This window comes from Olea europaea, chromosome 7, assembly GCF_002742605.1.
Source record: "Olea europaea var. sylvestris chromosome 7, O_europaea_v1, whole genome shotgun sequence".
NCBI lineage: Eukaryota > Viridiplantae > Streptophyta > Magnoliopsida > Lamiales > Oleaceae > Olea > Olea europaea.
In genome coordinates, this window is record NC_036243.1 from 16,398,484 (window position 1) to 16,420,599 (window position 22,116).

At 35.1% G+C, this 22,116-nt stretch overlaps 1 protein-coding gene across 1 annotated transcript; it reads right to left on the reverse strand.

Annotated features, from left to right (window-relative positions):
• Window positions 1-170: 170 nt before the first annotated feature.
• On the reverse strand, window positions 171-16,521 carry LOC111397973. The gene is made up of 10 exons (XM_023024936.1): window positions 16,016-16,521; window positions 15,388-15,591; window positions 14,725-14,870; window positions 6,041-6,309; window positions 5,186-5,277; window positions 4,339-4,579; window positions 3,483-3,571; window positions 2,135-2,404; window positions 1,318-1,579; window positions 171-733 (listed from the first exon to the last, which is right to left on the reverse strand). The coding sequence occupies exons 1-10, from the start codon at window positions 16,394-16,396 to the stop codon at window positions 375-377; spliced, it is 2,313 nt and encodes a 770-aa protein (XP_022880704.1). The 5' UTR covers window positions 16,397-16,521; the 3' UTR covers window positions 171-374.
• Window positions 16,522-22,116: the final 5,595 nt, after the last annotated feature.

Consider the following 22,116-nt stretch of genomic DNA (forward strand, 5'->3'; position numbering starts at 1 on the left):
TTGGGTTCAAGTCCAACCTAACCACCAAACCAATCATTCCAAGTCGCCTTAAGGTGAACTTGACCCAAATCAAGTTGACTAGATAATTCGAAACCGTCAATATAGGTATACTGAAAGAAATGACTATAGTTGCCTAGCCTATATATTTGACAATTAGGGGACAACCAGTCTTAACATGATCCCATGTGAATAAGAACATTCTCGACATGTCAATCTAGCTTAAAAGTTTGATAAATAACTTCCCAAAAATGTCAAAAGATAATTGCTCCTATTCTGATGAGATGGAGGAGTTGATATTAATGCACATCTTATGATCATACAAGCAGCATACACAGCACTACATACAGCAAATCCTTGAAGGATGCAACTCCAGACTAATCAAAAGCATCTGAATCATCTTCAGATGTCACCTCTGAACCTGAATCATCTTCAGATGTCACCTCTGAACCTGAATCATCATCATCATTTTCATCATTCTCATCAATTTTAACGGTTTGTTTGGCAGTCATTTTGGTCAATGCTGCTGTCTTACTTGCCCTCTGTGATCGAGTACTCATCACAGCAGGATTCGTGGGAACCACAGAAGTGGGTGTGAGTTCATCAGCAGATGACGATTCTTCTTCAACCCTTACTCGTCTTCTAGCACGACCTGGCCTCGTTGATTGAACTGCCGGAGTCGCTGGCACTTCCATTGTGTCGTCCTCTTCGAGATTGACCTCTAGTTCCAACCTCCCTATTTCATGAACACAAGTAACGAAAGAGATGAAGATAACTCCAAATAGTTTTGTCTCAGAATGCTGAACAAAATTGTCCAAGGAAAGAGCTTAAAGAGCAACGAGTGTAAAATGCATATTAACTCGACATTTAACATGAAAAGCCAGAGAACCAATTGTAACCAATATATTAATTCTACTAGCAGATAGATTTTTATTTGTTCCAACCACAAGCCTATTCTATTTTTCACATCGTGGAGAATAAAACGAATAAAATTTTAGAAAAGATAGAGATGCCTCAAACATCAACGAAAAGACACTGGAAGAGAGGATTTGAATGCCTTCTCTTACATGCTTAGACTAAATATATTTTTTTAATGTTACAACAAAGCATTCAAGAGTAAGTAATTCTAAACGATGAGGAAGCTCCTCGATCGCTTTTTTCTTCTCATCTAGCAAAAGGTTTTCTTTTGTCAACCTTCCTCGAAAGGCCTAAACAAGAAAGGGGTTTCTTCTACTGAATGATTATGGAACTTCTTCAGCTATTAGCAATTTTACTGAACAACGTACATGAAGAAAACATATATAAACAAATTTTCATTACCCAGGATCTGATTAGCCTGATCAGACGACAATTTCTGGTCTGGGTGTCCATCTATTAACTTTAGGCGTTCAGCCATTTGCCTCAGTTCCTTTAGTAGATCTTTTTCAGCAGCTACAGATTCAGACACACGATTTAAGAGCTGCCGCACAAGCTTTATTGCCTCCTGTTCAGATGGCTGGAACTGAAGTAACACAAGTATTCTGCAAACTGCAGAAAGATATGATTTCCCTGCTGCTGTCTTCTTTGCATGGAAGCTTGCCACCTGGAGTGTCCAAAAGAGAAATTAGCTTATCATTACAGCTGAACAGCACACAAAGCAATTCACTGCCCTTATTTTGGTGAAAATTGAATTAAGGCACCCAATAATCCTAATTAATTGATGAATATGCTAAGAGAGAGGCATAAAAGTGCAGCAAAAAAAGCTTATGTACAAACAAAAAGGAAAAAACAAAGTTTTTCAATGCCTTCTTTGCTACTATTCGAGGGTGGGCTTACAATTCCTACTCCATGAATGAAATACTAGATTACCACCGAGCAATTACCAATTGCAAGAAAATGCAAATATTCACATGCCTAGGTATTGGAAGAAAAAATCACCTAAAACAAGGAACACGTTTAAACACATTATTGAAGCAAGGGCCACTCTAAACATGTCTTTATTAAGTAGGAGACCATAAAGATAATGATAATATCTGTGTATGCATATGCATGAGCAGTAAATCGAAATCATGCACCTCTATGCTTATTTGAATCAGAATGATGGTAGCAATTACATTTTCAGAAAACCTAGCAAAACCAACAAAATAAATATATGTACCTCTACTGCAATGCGTATCGCTAGCCCTTCCTCTCCACTCTCAAAATCAAGTGAAGGATCAGCTTGATTATCCAGGCTTTCACCATCACTTTCATCGGGTGCAGTCTCCTTCGCATATAACGGAACTTTCATCATTTGCAACATAAAGCGGGATGCTTGAACAGCACGCTTACGCATGTTAGACACCATAATTGTAGATCCTGTGGCATTTCCATTGATACCAGGCCACAGGGAACGCATAACTGGCATAAAAGCCTTGGATATGCACTTCTGCATTTAAAAGTTGAGAAAAGTTGTGAGTCCCATAAAATATACAGTTGAAATGAGTTTTAAGAAATCGAGGCTAAACAAGGACAAAATGTACAGTATATTTTCTCCTTATGGAATTGCAACGAAGTGACATAAACAGCTAAGAACAATGCAAAAGACATAAAAATGTGATCATATGAAGCCACTTGAGAATGACAATATTGGTCCAGGCATTCACACTTAACAGGCTAATAGTAACAGTGGAATAACACAAATTAAGAGAAGGTATACTTTTAGCCCCCGTTTGGCTCCCATTAAATTTCGTTACATTACATTCTATTTTTCTCTCTCCTATTTTCAACCATACAATCTTTCATAAAATAATATTACAAGTAAGTCGAAAACTTTTCCTTCTTTTTCAACCACACATTTTTCAAAAAATCACTATTCCACCCATTTTCATTTTCAGAAAATGGGGGCCAAACGGGGGCTTCATTTCACAGAGAATGCAATGAGATAATTATCAACAATCATTTCAAAGGCAAAGAGATACATGCAAAACTCAAAAGTTCCTTCCATTTTGAAGTTCAGAAATAAAATTTGAACAACTAGATCATTACAGACTGACTCACACACCGAAATGTGTACGTGCTTAAGAGGGAAGAAATGGCATGAGAAAATACGGAGCTAGATTAGAAGTTAAATTTACAAGTAATTTTCAAAGGCATTCTAACATTCTATAAGGGATCTTCCACCTTTTTATCTAGAAAAAATTAAAACAAAAATGGAAAAATCATGTACATTCTTGGCTTACCACATTCTAACAAAGGATGACACATTAAGCCATTGTTTCGGACTCCATTTTAATGTAATTTTGAGAGAAAATGTACTTTGGAATAGTGATTTTTTTGGAGAATGTATGGTTAAAAGATAAAAAAAAGTTTTGGATTTAAGTATAATATTATTTTATGGAAAAATGTGTGGTTGAAAATGAGTTTTGGAAAAAATGGCACAAATATGGGCAAAAAAATGGCAAACTCAAAATTTAAATAATCATGCCGAAAAGTGGATAATTGGTTCGCAGACAACAAAAACTTACAGAAGCTTCCATCTGTAGATGCTTACAGACCATTCTCCAATAAAGAGCAACTTCAGCTTCCATGAGTTGGATGCCACGATTGCAGTCCCCTGCTATCCAATTGCAAAAATTAATGAGATATTGAATGCATAAGCTTCTTATTCAAGTTTGGGGATACCAGGAGGCATCAACTTGTGAAATTTTAGGAAACCACATAATCAAAAAGGGTGATAACTTTGACCCACTAAAGTATATTTACCTAAAATAACTCATGAATTTTGTGAACTAATCTAATAGCTAATAAAGAAAAAGCAAATCACAATGGAATACAGGCTTTGATACAAAGAGCTTCCATACTGAGATAACAAATTGATTACGCATCACATTATTATTATCGATACGTGACTTGAGATTAATATGGACACAATTGAATTCTAAACAAGAGATCACATTTGTTCTCTTAAATGTGACTGAATACTAAATGACTGCAGTTATAGAAACTATACCCAAGAACTCTTGCAGTTCTCATTGACTCAAATGTTGCATAATCAGTGCAGTATATGTATCATAAAAATCCAGAATGAAAACATTAAGTTTTTCTTTATTAACAAAAGCCTACAGCAGTACAGTACAGAAAAGAGACAAGGTTCAAAAAACTTGGCAATCATATGTTCAAGAATACCAACCTCAAAATAACAAATATGTAGTATGCAGACATAAAACTCACATAAAATAGTTTTTAACTGAAAGAATACAAGTTCTGCAGCAAACTGCTTTGACCAATATCTTGCTGGCATTTTTTAGCGGACAAACCATATTAGTTGAGGCTATCGAGAAAGGTAAAGGGCAGATTAATTCAGTTATAAATAACACTAACCTTCAGTTGCGTCACTAGTTGATGCCAAGAACTGCCTGATGGTTTGTCCATCTTTCAAGCTTACCCATCCTTCTTTCAGTAGTGTGGCCATTACAGACTCCCCGACTGATTCATAAGTTTCAACATCAAGAAACTTAAGTAATTCTATAGGGTCTCTATTGCAGCACTGCAAAAGCCATTCATCTTTCATCAATTTCAAACACTCCTTTGCCACAGCTTTTGAGCGATCTGCAAGCCCCCTCTGAAGAATGGTTGTTCTGATCTTTATGCTGTGACACAAGTAATGTAAAATCAGCAAGGAATTTTAACCTTCGAATCCAAAGGCCAGACTGAAATGGTAGAACTGAATAAAACTTAAGCTGAGTTTACACTTCATCCATTTCCAGAGGCAAGATAATAACATCTACTTCTAGCATCAGCATTCAGCAGCTTAATTTTTGTCAACCATATGCCTCTCTGAATGAAAGAAAATGCTCAAAAGATATTTTACAGAGTAGAAAATCTATTTTTATCTAGAAAAAATTAAAACAAAAATGGAAAAATCATGTACATTCTTGGCTTACCACATTCTAACAAAGGATGACACATTAAGCCATTGTTTCGGACTCCATTTTAATGTAATTTTGAGAGAAAATGTACTTTGGAATAATGATTTTTTGGAGAATGTATGGTTAAAAGATAAAAAAAAGTTTTGGATTTAAGTATAATATTATTTTATGGAAAAATGTGTGGTTGAAAATGAGTTTTGGAAAAAATGGCACAAATATGGGCAAAAAAATGGCAAACTCAAAATTTAAATAATCATGCCAAAAAGTGGATAATTGGTTCGCAGACAACAAATACTTACAGAAGCTTCCATCTGTAGATGCTTACAGACCATTCTCCAATAAAGAGCAACTTCAGCTTCCATGAGTTGGATGCCATGATTGCAGTCCCCTGCTATCCAATTGCAAAAATTAATGAGATATTGAATGCATAAGCTTCTTATTCAAGTTTGGGGATACCAGGAGGCATCAACTTGTGAAATTTTAGGAAACCACATAATCAAAAGGGTGATAACTTTGACCCACTAAAGTATATTTACCTAAAATAACTGATGAATTTTGTGAACTAATCTAATAGCTAATAAAGAAAAAGCAAATCACAATGGAATACAGGCTTTGATACAAAGAGCTTCCATACTGAGATAACAAATTGATTACACATCACATTATTATTATCGATACGTGACTTGAGATTAATATGGACACAATTGAATTCTAAACAAGAGATCACATTTGTTCTCTTAAATGTGACTGAATACTAAATGACTGCAGTTATAGAAACTATACCCAAGAACTCTTGCAGTTCTCATTGACTCAAATGTTGCATAATCAGTGCAGTATATGTATCATAAAAATCCAGAATGAAAACAGTAAGTTTTTCTTTATTAACAAAAGCCTACAGCAGTACAGTACAGAAAAGAGACAAGGTTCAAAAAACTTGGCAATCATATGTTCAAGAATACCAACCTCAAAATAACAAATATGTAGTATGCAGACATAAAACTCACATAAAATAGTTTTTAACTGAAAGAATACAAGTTCTGCAGCAAACTGCTTTGACCAATATCTTGCTGGCATTTTTTAGCGGACAAACCATATTAGTTGAGGCTATCGAGAAAGGTAAAGGGCAGATTAATTCAGTTATAAATAACACTAACCTTCAGTTGCGTCACTAGTTGATGCCAAGAACTGCCTGATGGTTTGTCCATCTTTCAAACTTACCCATCCTTCTTTCAGTAGTGTGGCCATTACAGACTCCCCGACTGATTCATAAGTTTCAACATCAAGAAACTTAAGTAATTCTATAGGGTCTCTATTGCAGCACTGCAAAAGCCATTCATCTTTCATCAATTTCAAACACTCCTTTGCCACAGCTTTTGAGCGATCTGCAAGCCCCCTCTGAAGAATGGTTGTTCTGATCTTTATGCTGTGACACAAGTAATGTAAAATCAGCAAGGAATTTTAACCTTCGAATCCAAAGGCCAGACTGAAATGGTAGAACTGAATAAAACTTAAGCTGAGTTTACACTTCATCCATTTCCAGAGGCAAGATAATAACATCTACTTCTAGCATCAGCATTCAGCAGCTTAATTTTTGTCAACCATATGCCTCTCTGAATGAAAGAAAATGCTCAAAAGATATTTTACAGAGTAGAAAATCTATTACAGTAGAAACAGGATTGTCACCGCCAGTGGGGAGCGAATTCTGCCTTTGAGAAAACAGGATTGTCACACCATTTCCAACAAAAACAGAAGTATCCACATGATCAGCTTAAAGACAGAAGTTCCAAATTAAGTATGAAGCGGACAGAAAGTGTACTATCATATTTCTGCCAGATTAACCATGAATTGACAGCTCCTGATTATGAGAATATTCCATCCAGTTACATCGAAGCTAAGTATATTGTTCTCTGTTGAACATTCATTTGAATTCTGAATGCAGTGCCTCGGGTGCCAAAGTGAGTTGCAGAAGCTTTTATGAGTTTTCTTTGGACCTATCTTTGTATGTGGTTGCAAGTTGCTTCATACGAAAAAAAAAACCTTGACTTGCTTCCTGGTATAATTAAGTACTAAGGTCCAAAAGTTCAGGTGTTATCATCTGACATGGATAATTTAGAGGTTTACTAACATTTGGTAATTGAAGGAGTAAATTTTAGCTGCTTTTCAGGCACCTATTACCCAGAGTCATAAGCAACTTGGTTTTCCTCTATACCATTTGAATGTGTTATTGTTCCCTTAACATAGAAAAGTGTTCATAAGATGCTATGGTTCAGATCTTTTTACTTGAATACGATGATACTAATGTTTATAAGTATTAACCGTGTTGATTAAAAAAAAAAAAAACATTTTAACAGTATTGATAGGTTAATAAGTTGACAAAAAAGTCAAAATTTGAATTCTTTTTAATCATGTCCCAGTATCCTACATTTTAGAAAACAAAAGATCTGGCACTTAGATACGTATCCATACCCGAATCCAAGCATCATAGTATATAACCAAGAATTCAGTGAGATCCTCTTTCTATTTCATATGAATCATCGTCATATAGGATATGTGATTTTTTAAAAGTTAATATATTTAATGTTAATGGGAAGATGTAATTTTGGTTTTAATGAAGCAACTTTTTTTTTCAATAATTCTTACTCTGGAAACCCTACTTCCTAGTGCAGGTAAATAAAATCTCTTTTCTGAGGAAGTCTAATTACAACTTTGAATGAGCAAAGCAAGAATTTACCTTTAGTTAGTCTATTATTGTTGTGTGCATGATAGACAGGTCTATATTCCTTGGTTTTAATATATCTTCTTCAACCATTGTTTCTATCTACTATTATCTAAAAATATCAAATTAATAATTTTCTCATTGATTGATCAATGGGAAATTTTTCCTAAAATGTCCCTCGGCCTCTGATGTCCATATAAGGGCATTATTATCTTATTCTCTTTGGCAACCTTCCAAAGCATATGGTGAATGACTAAGGCAGCATGCACACCTTGTGTCATTAGATAATAATGATACTTTCTGTCTAAACAAGACCGTACAGTGAAGTATGATATCTGTTTAGGCTCCCGATGAAGTTAATGAAACGAAACAGTTTAAAATGAGTGAAAATTATGGGATGTTAAGTACATTTTTTCAAATGTAAGTGAACGTGATAAGAAATTCAATTCAGGTTTGAGAGAGTAAATCATTGTGAGTTAACTTTTTTTCTTTGTAACCTTGAGGTCAAATACTATATATTCTTCATCATCTTCATTCCTCCATACTGTCTTGGTGACTTGTGTCCAAATCCAGTGCACTTTTCATTGTTATCTATTTTAATTAATATGACTCCCCAACTTTGTATGATGATAGATATGATAGTTATAGGCAATGTTAAAGAGGCTTAGTCAGATAACAAGTTGTTTTACCCTTGTAACACAGGTTGTGATCCTCGAGGTGTTTTGAGTTGTAAATCTCAAGACAAACCAATAAAATGATTCGAAGAATAATACAACAAATTAATCAAAAAATTGTTTAACTTGCAAATAAACATAAAATAGATTAATAAAGCAGCAAATTATGAGTTTTGGAAATAGTAGTCTACTACTAGATGTAGAAACAGCTCAACAATCTCTTTTAACATCACTAAATCACTACGAATATAATCTTTAAATGAATCATCAAAGCCATCCTCCCAGGCACTATCAATTTGTTCTCATTCTTTGTTATCATTCTCCACTTACAATGTTCTATTCTTCCTCCATTCCTTTCCATGTAGGCAGGAAAAAGAAATAAAAAAACCTATAGACCATTCTAGGTTATAAAGGATTAAGGCTGTAGGAATTGTAGGAATCCCAAATCAATCATACGATTATTGTATTTATATTTATGGTATGATTGTCTCTAGGTTAGGAAAGTTTTATTTTCTTCTTTAGTTAGAATATTTTTTCCTTTTCCTACTATCGTGTATGGTGTATATATTGGGGCAAGTTCTATTGGAATAATAATTGAGAAAAAGAATAAAAAGTTTTTTCTCTCATTCGTCCATATGATATCAGAGCCCAGTAAACTCCAACGAGCTATTCGATCCGATTAAGCCTCAAAAATTAGCACACGAATTTCAAAATTTGTCTACTTAAAAAGAGTCACCATCTTGCGAGGGTATGTTAAGGGAATAAATCTCATATCGGTTAAATACCGAATTATTGACCAACTTAAATAGATTTTGGGTCACTCCTCTTAATAAGATTGACCTTATTAAGATGGACCCCAAATCTTAACAAATGTTAAGGGAATAAATCCCACATCGGTTAAATACCGTAATATTGATCAACTTAAATAGATCTTGTGCCACTCCTCTTAATAAGGTTGACCTTATTAAGATGGATCCCAAATCTTAATATGGTATCAGAGCACGGGAAACACTAAAACCCAGAAATCAATGGCTGAAAACACAGCCCACAGTAAGGAATCAGTTTTCTCCGAATCCGAAACCAGCAACGTCGACCCCGTCACCACCATGAATTCAATTGGAATAGATAGTTCCTCCTTCCAACTTACCTGGAGAAACTCAACAGTACAAACTACAGGGAATGGGCTCAATCCATCAAATTGGTAGTCGACGAGAAAGGAAAAATTGGCTATCTTACCGAAGAAGTGAAACAACCTACGAATGCAAACCTCCAACAAAGGTGGAAATCTGAAAATTCCATGGTGATGGCGTGGCTTGTTAATTCAATGAAACCGCCAATTGGCAAAAATTTTCTCTTGATGGCTACAGCAAAAGACATATGGGACGCCGCACGGGATTTGTACTCAGATGCAGAAGACTCATCATAAATCTTTGAAATTAAAACGAAATTGTGGCAGGCTAAACAAGGAGAAAGGACCGTTATTGAGTACTACATTGAAATGACCACCCTTTGGCAAGAATTAAATCACAGCGTTGATGAACAGTGGGACTGCCCCAGTGATGGAGTTCGATACAAGAAAAGGGTAAAAAGTGAACAAGTATATGAATTCTTGGCCAGACTGAACCGCGAACTGGACGACGTGAGGGGGCGAATTCTCAATCGCCGACCACTGCCCTCCACACGCGACGTCTACGCCGAAGTTTGACGTGAGGAAAATCGCTGGCAAACCATGCTAAAGAATGGGTCATCTGCTGCCAGGAATGGGTTTGGAAATTTTGTAGAAGGATCGACCCTTATTTTAGATTCAATTGGGCTGCCGGGTCCTAACTCTAGTGGGCCTATTGGATTAAGTGGATTAAGTGGATATGGCCACATGGAGCTAGTGCCAAATTTAAAAAACATTCTCATGATGGGCCAAAATCTATTGGGCCAAATTTGGGAGTGCAAATGTGGAGAAGATCACCTAAAATTGGATCGGGCCAAAAACAAATAAAGGGTCGCCCATGGTGTGATCACTGTCGGAAACATGGACATAAAGAAGACACATGCTGGATTTACACGGAAAACCATCTGACTAGAAATCAAGACAGAATAATAGAAATCACGGCTATCAAGCTACAGTTGACTCCATTGAAATACAGAATTCCACTCCGAGTGGTACTTTTAGTCATGAGCAACTTGAACAACTCTACAAAATATTTTCTAGCTTTCAGTCACCTAGTTCGTCAAGCTCTTTGGCCCACGGAGGTAATTTTTTGAGAGCCCTAAACACCACCACACTTTCAAAGGTACCATGGATTATTGATTTCGGTGCATCTAATCACATGACGGACTCCTATCACTTATTTTCTGCTTATTCACCGTGTGCGGGCAACCTTAAAGTTAATATTGTAGATGGTTCATTATCTCCAGTGGCTGAGAAAGGGAGTATTCATATCTCTAACTCAATCACTCTCGAGCACGTACTACATGTCCCAAATTTATCATGCAATTTATTATCCATTAGCCAATTAACAAAATATTCAAATTGTTCAGCTAATTTCTTTTCTTCTCACTGTGTGTTTCAGGACCTATCATCGGGGAAGACGATTGGCAATGCTAAAGAGTGTGAGAGACTCTACTACATTGACGAGGCTAATGTGAGTGAACAAGGTCAATTTGCTAGTTGTAATTCTATTTTTTTTTCCTTAAGGATAGTGAACTTCTTTTATAGCATTATAGAATGGGACACTCCAGCTTTCAATATTTAAGACATGTATTCCCATCACTTTTTTTGAATAAAATATCTTCTAATTTTATTTGTGAAAGTTGTGAACTCGCAAAACATCATCGTTCTTCATTCCCAAAATCCGTGTATAAACCATCTCGACCATTTAGCATGATTCACAGTGATTTATGAGGACCCTCACGAATCCCCAATCGCACTCACACAAGATGGTTTGTCACGTTTATTGACGATCACACTCGAATTTATTGGGTCTATCTGTTAAAAGAAAAGATCAAAGTTCGTTTCGTTTTCATAAATTTTCATACAATGATTCAAACTCAATTCCAGACAAAAATTCAAATTCTGCGCACAGATAATGGCACAGAATACTTCAATAATACCTTAAAAACCTACCTTCAAGATACTGGGATAATCCATCAAAGTTCTTGTGTCGATACCCCACAACAAAATGGAGTTGCTAAACGTAAAAATAGACACCTACTTGAGGTAGCTCGAGCACTAATGTTCACCACCGGTGTAAACAATACTTTTTGGGGTGATGTCATTCTAACATCTGCCTACCTCATTAACAGATTGCCTAGTTGCACCCTCAATTTCGAAACTCCTCTCCAAAAATTCCAAACCTTCTTCCCTAACTCTCGCCTTAACTCTAACTTACCCCTAAGAGTGTTTGAATGTACGGCTTTTGTATACATACACTCTCATCATCGAAACAAACTCAAACCTCGTGCAGTTAAGTGTGTATTTATTGGGTATTCACCTACACAAAAGGGGTATAAATGCTATGATCCAATCACGAAAAGATTATTCGTGAGTCTTGATGTCACTTTCTTCGAAAATCATCCATACTTCCATTACCTCTCTTCAGGGGGAGAACATTAGTGAAGATTGGTTCTTGAAAATTTCCATTAATCCCTCTAAATTCATCACTAAACAACCAACACCACTCTATCCCGACATGCCATTAATAGAAGGAAGCTTAAACTCAGGGGGAGAACAGAAAGAACAACATGGTAAAGAAACAATAGTTTACTCAAGAAGGCCAAAATCGAACTATGACCCCACACTTGAAGCACCAAGAGAGTCAGAACCGGTGATAGCTCCAGAACTTCATGAGCCTCCTTCAAAATCATCCGACACTGATCTACTTATTGCTCTCAGAAAACAAACGCGGTCATGCACCCTCCATCCTATCTCAAAGTTTATCTCTTATAAAGCTTTATCTCCAGTTTTTCAGTCTTTTGTTGCTAACCTTGACAGCACAGAAATTCCAAAAAATGTTCAAGAAGCATTGGAAATCCCCAAGTGGAGGAATGCAGTAATGGAAGAAATGAAAGCCTTGAAAATAAATTAAACATGGGATGTGATAGAACTACCGAAAGGAAAGAGACCTGTCGGGTGCAAGTGGGTGTTTAATGTAAAATATAAAGCAAACGGGACAATATAAAGGTACAAAGCTCGCCTAGTTGCAAAAGGATATACTCAAACTTATGGAATAGACTACACGGAAACTTTTGCACCGATTGCAAAACTGAATACAATTCGGGTCCTTCTATCACTAGCAGCAAACTTGGATTGGTCACTCCAACAATTTGACATTAAGAATGCATTTTTAAATGGGCAGTTGGATGAAGAAGTCTACATGATGCTACCATCAGGATTCTCTAAGAAAGGTGAAGAAAACAAAGTATGCAAACTGAAAAAATCTCTGTATGGTCTGACACAGTCACCCAGAATATGGTTTGACAGATTTGCAAAAGTGCTGAAAAATCAGGGATGCCAACAAGGACAATCAGATCACACTATATTTTTCAAGATATTCGAAGATGGAACAAAGACCATTCTAATCGTATATGTTGATGACATAATCCTTACCGAAGATAATACAGTTGAGGTAGAAAGACTAAAAGGGAGTCTAGCCACAGAATTTGAAGTAAAAGATCTAGGACAGATGAGATACTTCTTGGGGATGGAAGTAGCTAGATCAAGGAAGGGTATTAGTGTCTCACAACGAAAATATGTCCTGGACCTCTTGACTGAGACAGGTATGCTTGGGTGTAAAACAAGTGACACTCCTATGGATTCTGAAAAAAGGACCAACAACATGGGAGAATTGGTTGATAAGGATAGATACCAACGACTAGTGGGAACGCTAATCTACCTATCTCACACTAGACCCGACATTACATTCGCAGTTAGTGTGGGAAGCCAGCACATGCATTCTCCAAGGGAAACCCACCTAGAAGCAGTACACAAGATTCTGAAATATCTCAAAAGTTCTCTGGGAAAATGATTGTTGTTCAAGAAAAAAGAAAAAAGAGAGAGAAATATTCACTGATGCTGATTGGGCAGGAGCAATAGAAGATAGAATATCAACCACTAGTTACTGTACTTTTGTATGGGACAACTTAGTAATTTGGAGAAGTAAGAAACAGAATGTAGTCACCAGAAGTAGTGCGGAAGCAGAGTTTAGAGCGGCTGCTCAAGGAATGTATGAATGCCTTTGGTTAAAAAAACTCTTGGAAAAACTACAAGTCACAATGAAATTCCCAATTAAGCTCTACTGTGATAACAAGGCAGCTATCAATATCTCACTCAACCCAATCCAACGTGACAAAACCAAACATGTTGAAGTAGACAGACACTTCATCAAAGAAAATGTTGAAAACGACATCATTTGCATGATCTATGTCCCTACCAAAGAACACACGACGGATGTGTTCACTAAAGGACTACACAGACAAACTTTCGATGATTTCATCTGCAAGTTAGATATGATCAATATCTACGATCCAACTTGAGGGGGAGTGTAGGAATTGTAAGAATCCCAAATCAATCATGGGATTATTGTATTTATATTTATGGTCTCTAGGTTAGGAAAGTTTAATTTTCTTGTTTAGTTAGAATATTTTTTCCTTTTCCTACTATCGCGTATGGTGTATATATTGGGGCAAGTTGTATTGGAATAATAATTGAAAAAAAGAATAAAAAGTTTTTTCTCTCATTCCTCCATAAAGGCCAATAACAAAATATCCGGTAATGCACGTCAAACAAACAAACACTTCAGTAGGATGAGACGTAAACCTCACAAAGTCGAGGCGTAAGCCTCACATATGGTACCTAAGGCATAAGATTTGAGGCCTCTTATAAAAACCTCACATGAGACTAGTATCAAGGGGCAATCCTCTATTGGTTTTTTCAATCAATGATTGTGGAATTTAATGGACAGTTTATATCAGAGATAGTCATACCTCTACTTTTTTCAAAACTTACTTTTGAATGTTCTTCTGGTATTTTTTGTTGGCTATTATTCACTCTTTCTATATTATTTAGGGTATGGAGCTAAAGATTGCAGGGGTGGAGGGAGGCAAGTAAGATATGACAGGTATACTTGCTCTCATGTCTTCTACAATATGTTTTTCTAGTTTTTATTTCGCTAGCGTTTAAAATAGCATAACAACCCTTAAAAAACGTTCTGCGCTATTCAAAACCAGTAAAAACAAGGGCAATCAGGAAAACACAGGTCAATAAACCTTCAGGCATGTGCCTCAGTAAACCGAGATGTAAGTCTCGAAAAGTGGCACTCATGAACTTCAAGATGCTTAGTGAAAGCCACACATGAGGCATGTCTCAAGCATAAGCCTGGGACACTTTTGAAACAATTTCTACATGAGAAGCAGAAATAAAAGTACCACAACTACGACTAGCACTTGAAATTACCTGAGAGTCTGAAGTGGAAATTTACTGGCTATAACACAAAAAGCTGCCTTCCGTACTGATTCACTCACATCTAGGGTGCTATCAATTATTGTTGATAAGGTTTCATTTGAAGGAGGTAAAGATAACACAATTGTCTTACGAACATCCTGCGCATTTGTGGAAAACTCAATAAACAGTTTCGATATAGGTTATTCATTATAAGAGAGAAGATGAATTGATCTTCTGCAACTCAAAATCAATTGACTACCAATGCATTTGACATATATTATAAATGAATTTTAAATTTGCTCAGTAATGCAATTTTCAGCATAAAAGTTGAAAAAAATTACATTAATCATTCCTAAATCGTGTCAATGTTATTCTCAACATTTTGCAGATTTGGGTGTGATATTTCATATTAAAGAGAAGAAAAATTATACTGCTGCTTCCCAGACTCTTTTGAAGTATTTCTGTTAATTTGTAGTAATAATTTGGCTGAATCAGCCACAGCTTTTCAGCTTAATGTTGACAATCTATTGTTAAATAGTCCAGAAAACCATTTTAAACAAATAAATAACATTCTGAAGGTGCACAGCAGAACATTAGTGCAGATATATAGTTAGACTAAGCAGAAAAGAGTAGGAAAAAGTGCAACCACAAATAGGGAGGGGGTAAAACACTCACTGCATTCTGCTCCAAGGGTAGAGCCTGAAGGAACAAGTCAATAATGTCTCTGTTCTCTGACTCGTTCGCAAAGCGTAAAAGAGCTCTGATTGCAAATGATCGAACTACGGGAAACTTATCACCCACCCGCGACTTCATGCATTCAATCACCTCATCCCAGAGTTCACTGCTCACTTCTGCATCGTCTGGCAACCGCATAATGATCTAGAAAGGTAAAAGTTTAATCACATAAATATACTAGCCCAGAAGAGAAAACCGAATTTAATTGAAAGCAAGTCACAGGGCCAACTCTTCCAAGGTACGCACATCCAAGCACTTAACTAAAAGCTAATTGATTAATTCCAAGTAAAGATCAACTCCAAAGAAAATTATGTGCAATATTAGCTATGAAAATCCAATTCAAAATAATGTCCTCGACTAATAATCTCGACCTTTCGTCTCAATTCGGATCACTTCGAAAATTTAAGACAAAATATCATAAAATATTTCTTCTTTTATTTGGCTTCATCCCCATAATGCATATAAAATTGAGAAGTACAGAATGTTGAAGAAGTTTCCATGCTGGAAAGCAGGGTGTACAAGATTGAACATGAGATCTACAACCCGCGAAGCAAAACCTATCCCGTACCTCGGAAATGATCTGGCAAGCCCTATACCTAGCAGTCTTATTAGCCGCCTCAGCCGCTAAAAGCAAAAACCTCAGAAAATTCTCCAAGAACCCATCAGAACTGCTACTATTCTTCGCATCAGGCGTGAAAGCAAAGAGCGAGACGAATTTAACAATTCGCTCGGCAGAGGCAGTCCGGCGCTGGAAATTGAATAGAGGAATGAGGGCATTGGAAAATGCCTCAAAGAATTGGACAGGCGACGAGTCCCGGAGAACGGAGAGGTCTTTCAGTTTTCGTATGTGTGTGGCATTTGAGCTTCGTATGTCATCTAAAACCCTAGCAACTTTCTGGGTCAAATTTCGGTGATGACCATGGTCTGATTCTTCAATTGCAGTGGGCATTTCAGATTCTTGGGCGAATTTGTAGATATAAAGATGAAATTTCACAGAATAATTTTGTTTAGGTTCATTGTTGAGCAAGGGGTATTTGTATTTGAAATGGTTTTTGAATGAATTTGAAGCGGGAAAAGGATGTTTTTGGTTGGTTGGCTCTATTGGGTTAACCAGGTTAGTACACTTTATCATGTGTTAGTACTTAGCTCTTGATCCCATTAAATTAAATTAACATTACATTTTATTTTTTCTTTTCTATTTTTAATCACACAATCTTCCATAAAATAATATTATACGTAAATCGAAAATTTTTCCTTCTTTTTCAACCACTCATTTTTCTAAAAAATATTATTCCCCCCATTTTCGTTTTCAAGTAATGGAGATCAAACAGGGGCTTAATAATTCAACTTAAAAATATATTTCAATAATCACTGAACTTTTCTAAGCCCCCGTTTGGTCCCCATTAATTTTTTTCCATTACATTTTATTTTTATCTCTTCTATTTTCAACCACACAATTTTTCATAAAATAATATTATATATAAATCGAAAATTTTTCCTTCTTTTTCAACCACTCATTTTTCAAAAAAAATATTATTCCACTCATTAATTTTTTCATGTAATGGGGGCCAAACATGGGCTAAATGTTACTTGACGAAATTTAGTGACTATTAAGATACAGTTTTAAGTTCGGTTATCAAGAAGTAATATATGGCAAAGTTTATAACCATTCGTGTAATTAACCTGCTCATGTAAAGGAAAAGTTGCACCAAAGGTCCCCAAACATTATTGATAGGTGCACTTGAGTCCCGTTCTTATTTTCTGCCCTGGCAATCACATTTCAACAGAACAGGCCCGTGGCCGTGAGTCACAAATTTTCAGCCCGTATGATTTGGGAAATGAAAGAAAGGGTTTGGATTTGGGTAGAAGCCCAAGTCCGACCACAAGACAAAGTCCCATCTAAAGTCTAAACGCGTCAAAATCGGCCGTTCTTTTTTCTTTTTTTTTTTTTATTGGAATTTTATTTCGAAATGGTTATTTTACTTACAAATGGTCAGTTTTAACTTTTAATCAGGTCTTTCACTTCTAATCCGACTTGTTTAAGTTTTACTCATATCATTATAATTAAACTTACGTACGTCCTTAAAAATTAAGCCTCTGTTTGGATCAAACAAAAATCTTATTTTTAGTAAAAAAAATTTTAAAAGTTGATATAATGTATGGTTGAAATTTTTTGGGATCATGAAATTGTGGTTAAATTTAATAATGAATGTTGATTTTAACTTTTATTTCAATTAACTTTTGTAGATGAACCAAACGGGGACAAATTGAATAAAACTTCTAACATGAAATGGTTTAATGCAACGCTTTACAAACGAGTCCGTCTTCGTCCCTTGCAAGTCTGCAACTCAATTAAGGCTATGTCAGTGCCCCATTTTTGTCAAAAATGAGTTTTTTTTTAATAGTAATTATTTGGAGATTGTGCGGTTAAAAAATAAATAACAATGTTATATTTGTGTGCAAAATTATTTTATTGGACTAATGTGAAATTAAAAATGAGTTTAAAAAAAATTAATAAAAGGACCAAAGTAGGGCTAAAACTCATCCAACTCAACTGGCTTTTGTAGCATGGAAGTTTCAAGAGATCTGGATCCAAGATCGAAAAAACCAATCAAATGAACACCACTAAAACAAGCCTAACCCTCAACACTTCAACATTTGGTTGCCTCACCTTTTACAGTCACCATGGAGAAGAAAGTGGTAGTATTGTAAGCCATAAAGGAAGAAACAAATGGAGAAAGAATTCTCAAGAACCCGGCTTCCTCATTCTCTCTCATTCATATTCTTCAAACTCAATGAGAAACAAATAGCTACAGGGATGCCAGGTATAATGGACTTTAGGTCATCACAATGTTGGGCCAAAAAGCTCCCCCAAATGGGCTAAGGCAAATAATCAAATGGTCCAACAAAGTAAAGGTCACACACTAACAAGTGAGCTAAAATAACTTGGGCCATCCAAAGTGTTAACTATTTTCAGGTCGAGCCAAGTCCACAATGTCGATAAATTATTCAACATCTGTTTTAAATTATCGCCAAATTTATTGGGTATCAAAACCCAAAAAATCTCCACATTGATACACAATCAACTTGCAAGTAAACAAAACACAAAATTTATACTACTCTAATCAAGGTAACCAAATAAAATTGGTATCATAGATTTTACCTCGTGTCTCGAATCCGAAACACGTAACATACATGCTCTGTATACTCACCAGGGCTAAGGTCAAAAAATACCCAAGTAAAAACAGGTAATCACATTAATCAATCAAGAGCATATAGACATGCGATGAAGATATAATACGGGATGACATAGATCTTTTCAAACACGTTCACACAAAACAACAGACTAACACCAAGTTAAACAATCAAATTGCCAACACACATACAACAAAATATATAAATGATCCCACGAAAATATCTCATCACGCTTATCTATCCCATTCCAAGTTGCTCACGCCTCGATAACGTATATCTCTTCGCAACACTTCCCATGCTCACTAGACTAGTAATTATACTCATGTCTAACTGGTAAATTATAATATATCCTAAATCTATCACTACCTCACTTCTCTCAACCTAAGTGGATAATTGGTCTCCACCTCACAAAAGTGATAAAAATGTCACTCTTACACTCCACATGATCAAGATTTTCATAGATGGAGGATTTCAGACATTTAATCACCTCTCCATTCATGATCCAAATGCCATTTCTCCACATTTCCTGTACATATCACCAATGTAACCATAAACATCTATACTTCACATTACCAATAAATATACATCACACTCACTGATAAAACATTTCAAACCCACTATGGCAAAATCACCACCTTTGATGACCACAAATGTTAGGACTCAATTTAAATTGACCTATGCACCACAAGGTTACAACCAGGGATGGAGGCACTATAATGCCTTGAAATTTTTATAGAATAAAATTTATCTATTCTATATGCTATATTTATATTTTGAAAGTTAAAGGACAAAAGTGATATATTTTTATTTTAATTTTTTTGGTCAAATAATTAGATTTTTATAGAGGAAAAATAAGTGTATCGATGTTGGACCCTTTTTGTAGCTCGTAATTAATTAGAAGTTTTCAACACGAGAAAAAGATATTTTCGATTAGACTACATCAAGTTAAACATATTAAAAGAATATTAGGTTAATAGAGTTTGTGAGGGCTTGCAATATTAATTAGATAAAATTCTTTTCCTCTTTTCATTTCTATCCCCATGTGATTTTTATTTGCTATAAAAACATTACTTGAATACAATTCAAATTCTATTATTTGAAACCAATTCTTATTCAAATTTATTGTATTATACAGTTTTTCAATTCTAGTAGCATTCAAACTTAATTTGAGAATTTTTTCACTATAAATTTTGCAAAAGGCTCATTATTTCATCACAAAAAATAAAGTGAGAGCCATGATAGAGGAAGAGAGAGAATGAGAGGAAAAGCATAAAAAATAATATGAGAATTTTCACGTACAAGATTTTATTTTCTTTTTACAAGCTTTCAATATTGAGGTAAGATATTTTTGTGCTAGTGGTTTGTTTTCGTATACTTTTATATTCAATAAGATATACATGAATTGTTAGTGGACCTTCGGGTTCTTTAGAAAGAGATATGAAATTCTATGAAAATTTAAGATGACGTGAAATGGGTATATTGCTTGATCACGGATATGCTCCATAAGAAAATAATGGTATGGAGTGTTTATTTTATTGTTATATAATTGTTCATGAAAATTGCATGTATCTTACTGTATATTTTTAAATACTCGCTCTTTTAATAATTTTTCTGGTTAGTTCGGATTGATTGAAAATGTGGTGAAATGGTGATGCGGACTGTCAAGAAGATTTGAAAAAAATAAAATGTATTATGTTTTCTATCTTTCAATTTGTTAGTTAGTTTAACTTGATATAAAAATTAAAAAAAATAAAAAGTGTTATTTAATTAGTTAGGTGTGTTTATTTTTTTTTAAAGATAAATTTCAACGATTTAATTTATATTTATGATTATTCTAGCTATTTTTTTTAAATAAAATTATTTTTATCGTTCCATGTTTAATACAAAGAAAAGTAAATATTTGATAATACTTCAAGATTTATGAAATTTTGGGGTGTTACATGCACAACGCAAGGCCACCTAAAAAATTTAGGACTTTTACTTTTACAATGCTTTTCTCTTTCTTACCACTACGAGAAACCATGCGGCACTTGCTTCTCTCACCACTACAACACTTGTCTCTCCCTCTTACCACAACAGGCCTCCGATGAGTTTGTTGCTCTTTCTCCGACACCTTCTCCTTCTCCAAATTATCAGGTATTTCATATTCTCCTCTTTTATTGAATTTTTTCGAGGTATTTCATGTTCTCTTCCAATTCTCTTCTGTGTTTATATGGATCGTGTAATTTATGCCTATTGCTTCAATTTCACAACCTTTTTCTTTATTGAAGAAACTCAAAGTCATCTTTGTTTTCCCCATTTTGAGATCCCTTTTGTTTTCAAATTATGTCAAATTAAAAGCCAAAAATAGAGAAAATACTCGTTGCAAGTATTCCACATTTCTCTTCCAATTCTCTTCTGTGTTTATATGGATCGTGTAATGTATGCCTATTGCTTCAATTTCACAACCTTTTTCTTTATTGAAGAAACTCAAAGTCACCTTTGTTTTCCCCATTTTGAGATCCCTTTTGTTTTCAAATTATGTCAAATTAAAAGCCAAAAATAGAGAAAATACTCATTGCAAGTATTCCACATTTCTCCAGTATAATCTATTGTTCCAAAAACAATTTTTTGAAAACCGACCTAGCCATTAACTCGGAGAAGCTAAAGGGTCGAGGGTTGAACGGTCGAATCGAGGTTGAACAGGGATCGACCTGGAAATTAAAATAATTAATTTATATATAAATTTATAAATATAATCAAAAAGCTTTATTAATATTTTAATTCTAAAATCTATTAGTTAATCAATAAAACTTGAGATACAATTGAGTTATAAATAAATGGGCCTAAAATTACTTTCAAATGCATAAAAAGCCCATCTAACTAAAGCCCAAACCTATATTCTAGGACTACCTCATTTCTCTTCATTTTTTGGTAAAGTGCCGCTTTCTTCTTTCCATTATCGACATCTGCTACGGACGTCTGCTCTTATTTCTCACGCTGTCATGCATACAAATTCTTTTGTGTGTGTATACATACATATTGTGCCTTTTCCTTTTCTACTTTCATTGTGTATTTATATACTTTCATATTTTGTAAAATTTAGTTTGGATTTTAAATATTTGGAATAAAATGAAGTATGAGAGTTTCACGATTGAGATGGTGGGACATCGGTGACTACTGACCCAGGAGACAGAAGCTTTATAATCTACTTCACCATTTTTTCTTTTTTCTTTTTTTTTTTGGGACAAATATCAATCTTCGAACACGCAAAACCCGCTTCTGGTTCACGGGTTCCGGTTGAATCGAACGGTTCACCGAATTCTTTGCTGGTTTCTTTTCATTCGATTTTTTCTCTATAATCGGACCAGATTTCTACCCGTTCCCGATTTTTCCGATCAAATAGGTCGGTCCGATTCGATTTTCAAAACACTGCTCAAAAAACAATAATAATTGTGTATACCAGAGTCAATTTCCAAAATGAATATCGTAATA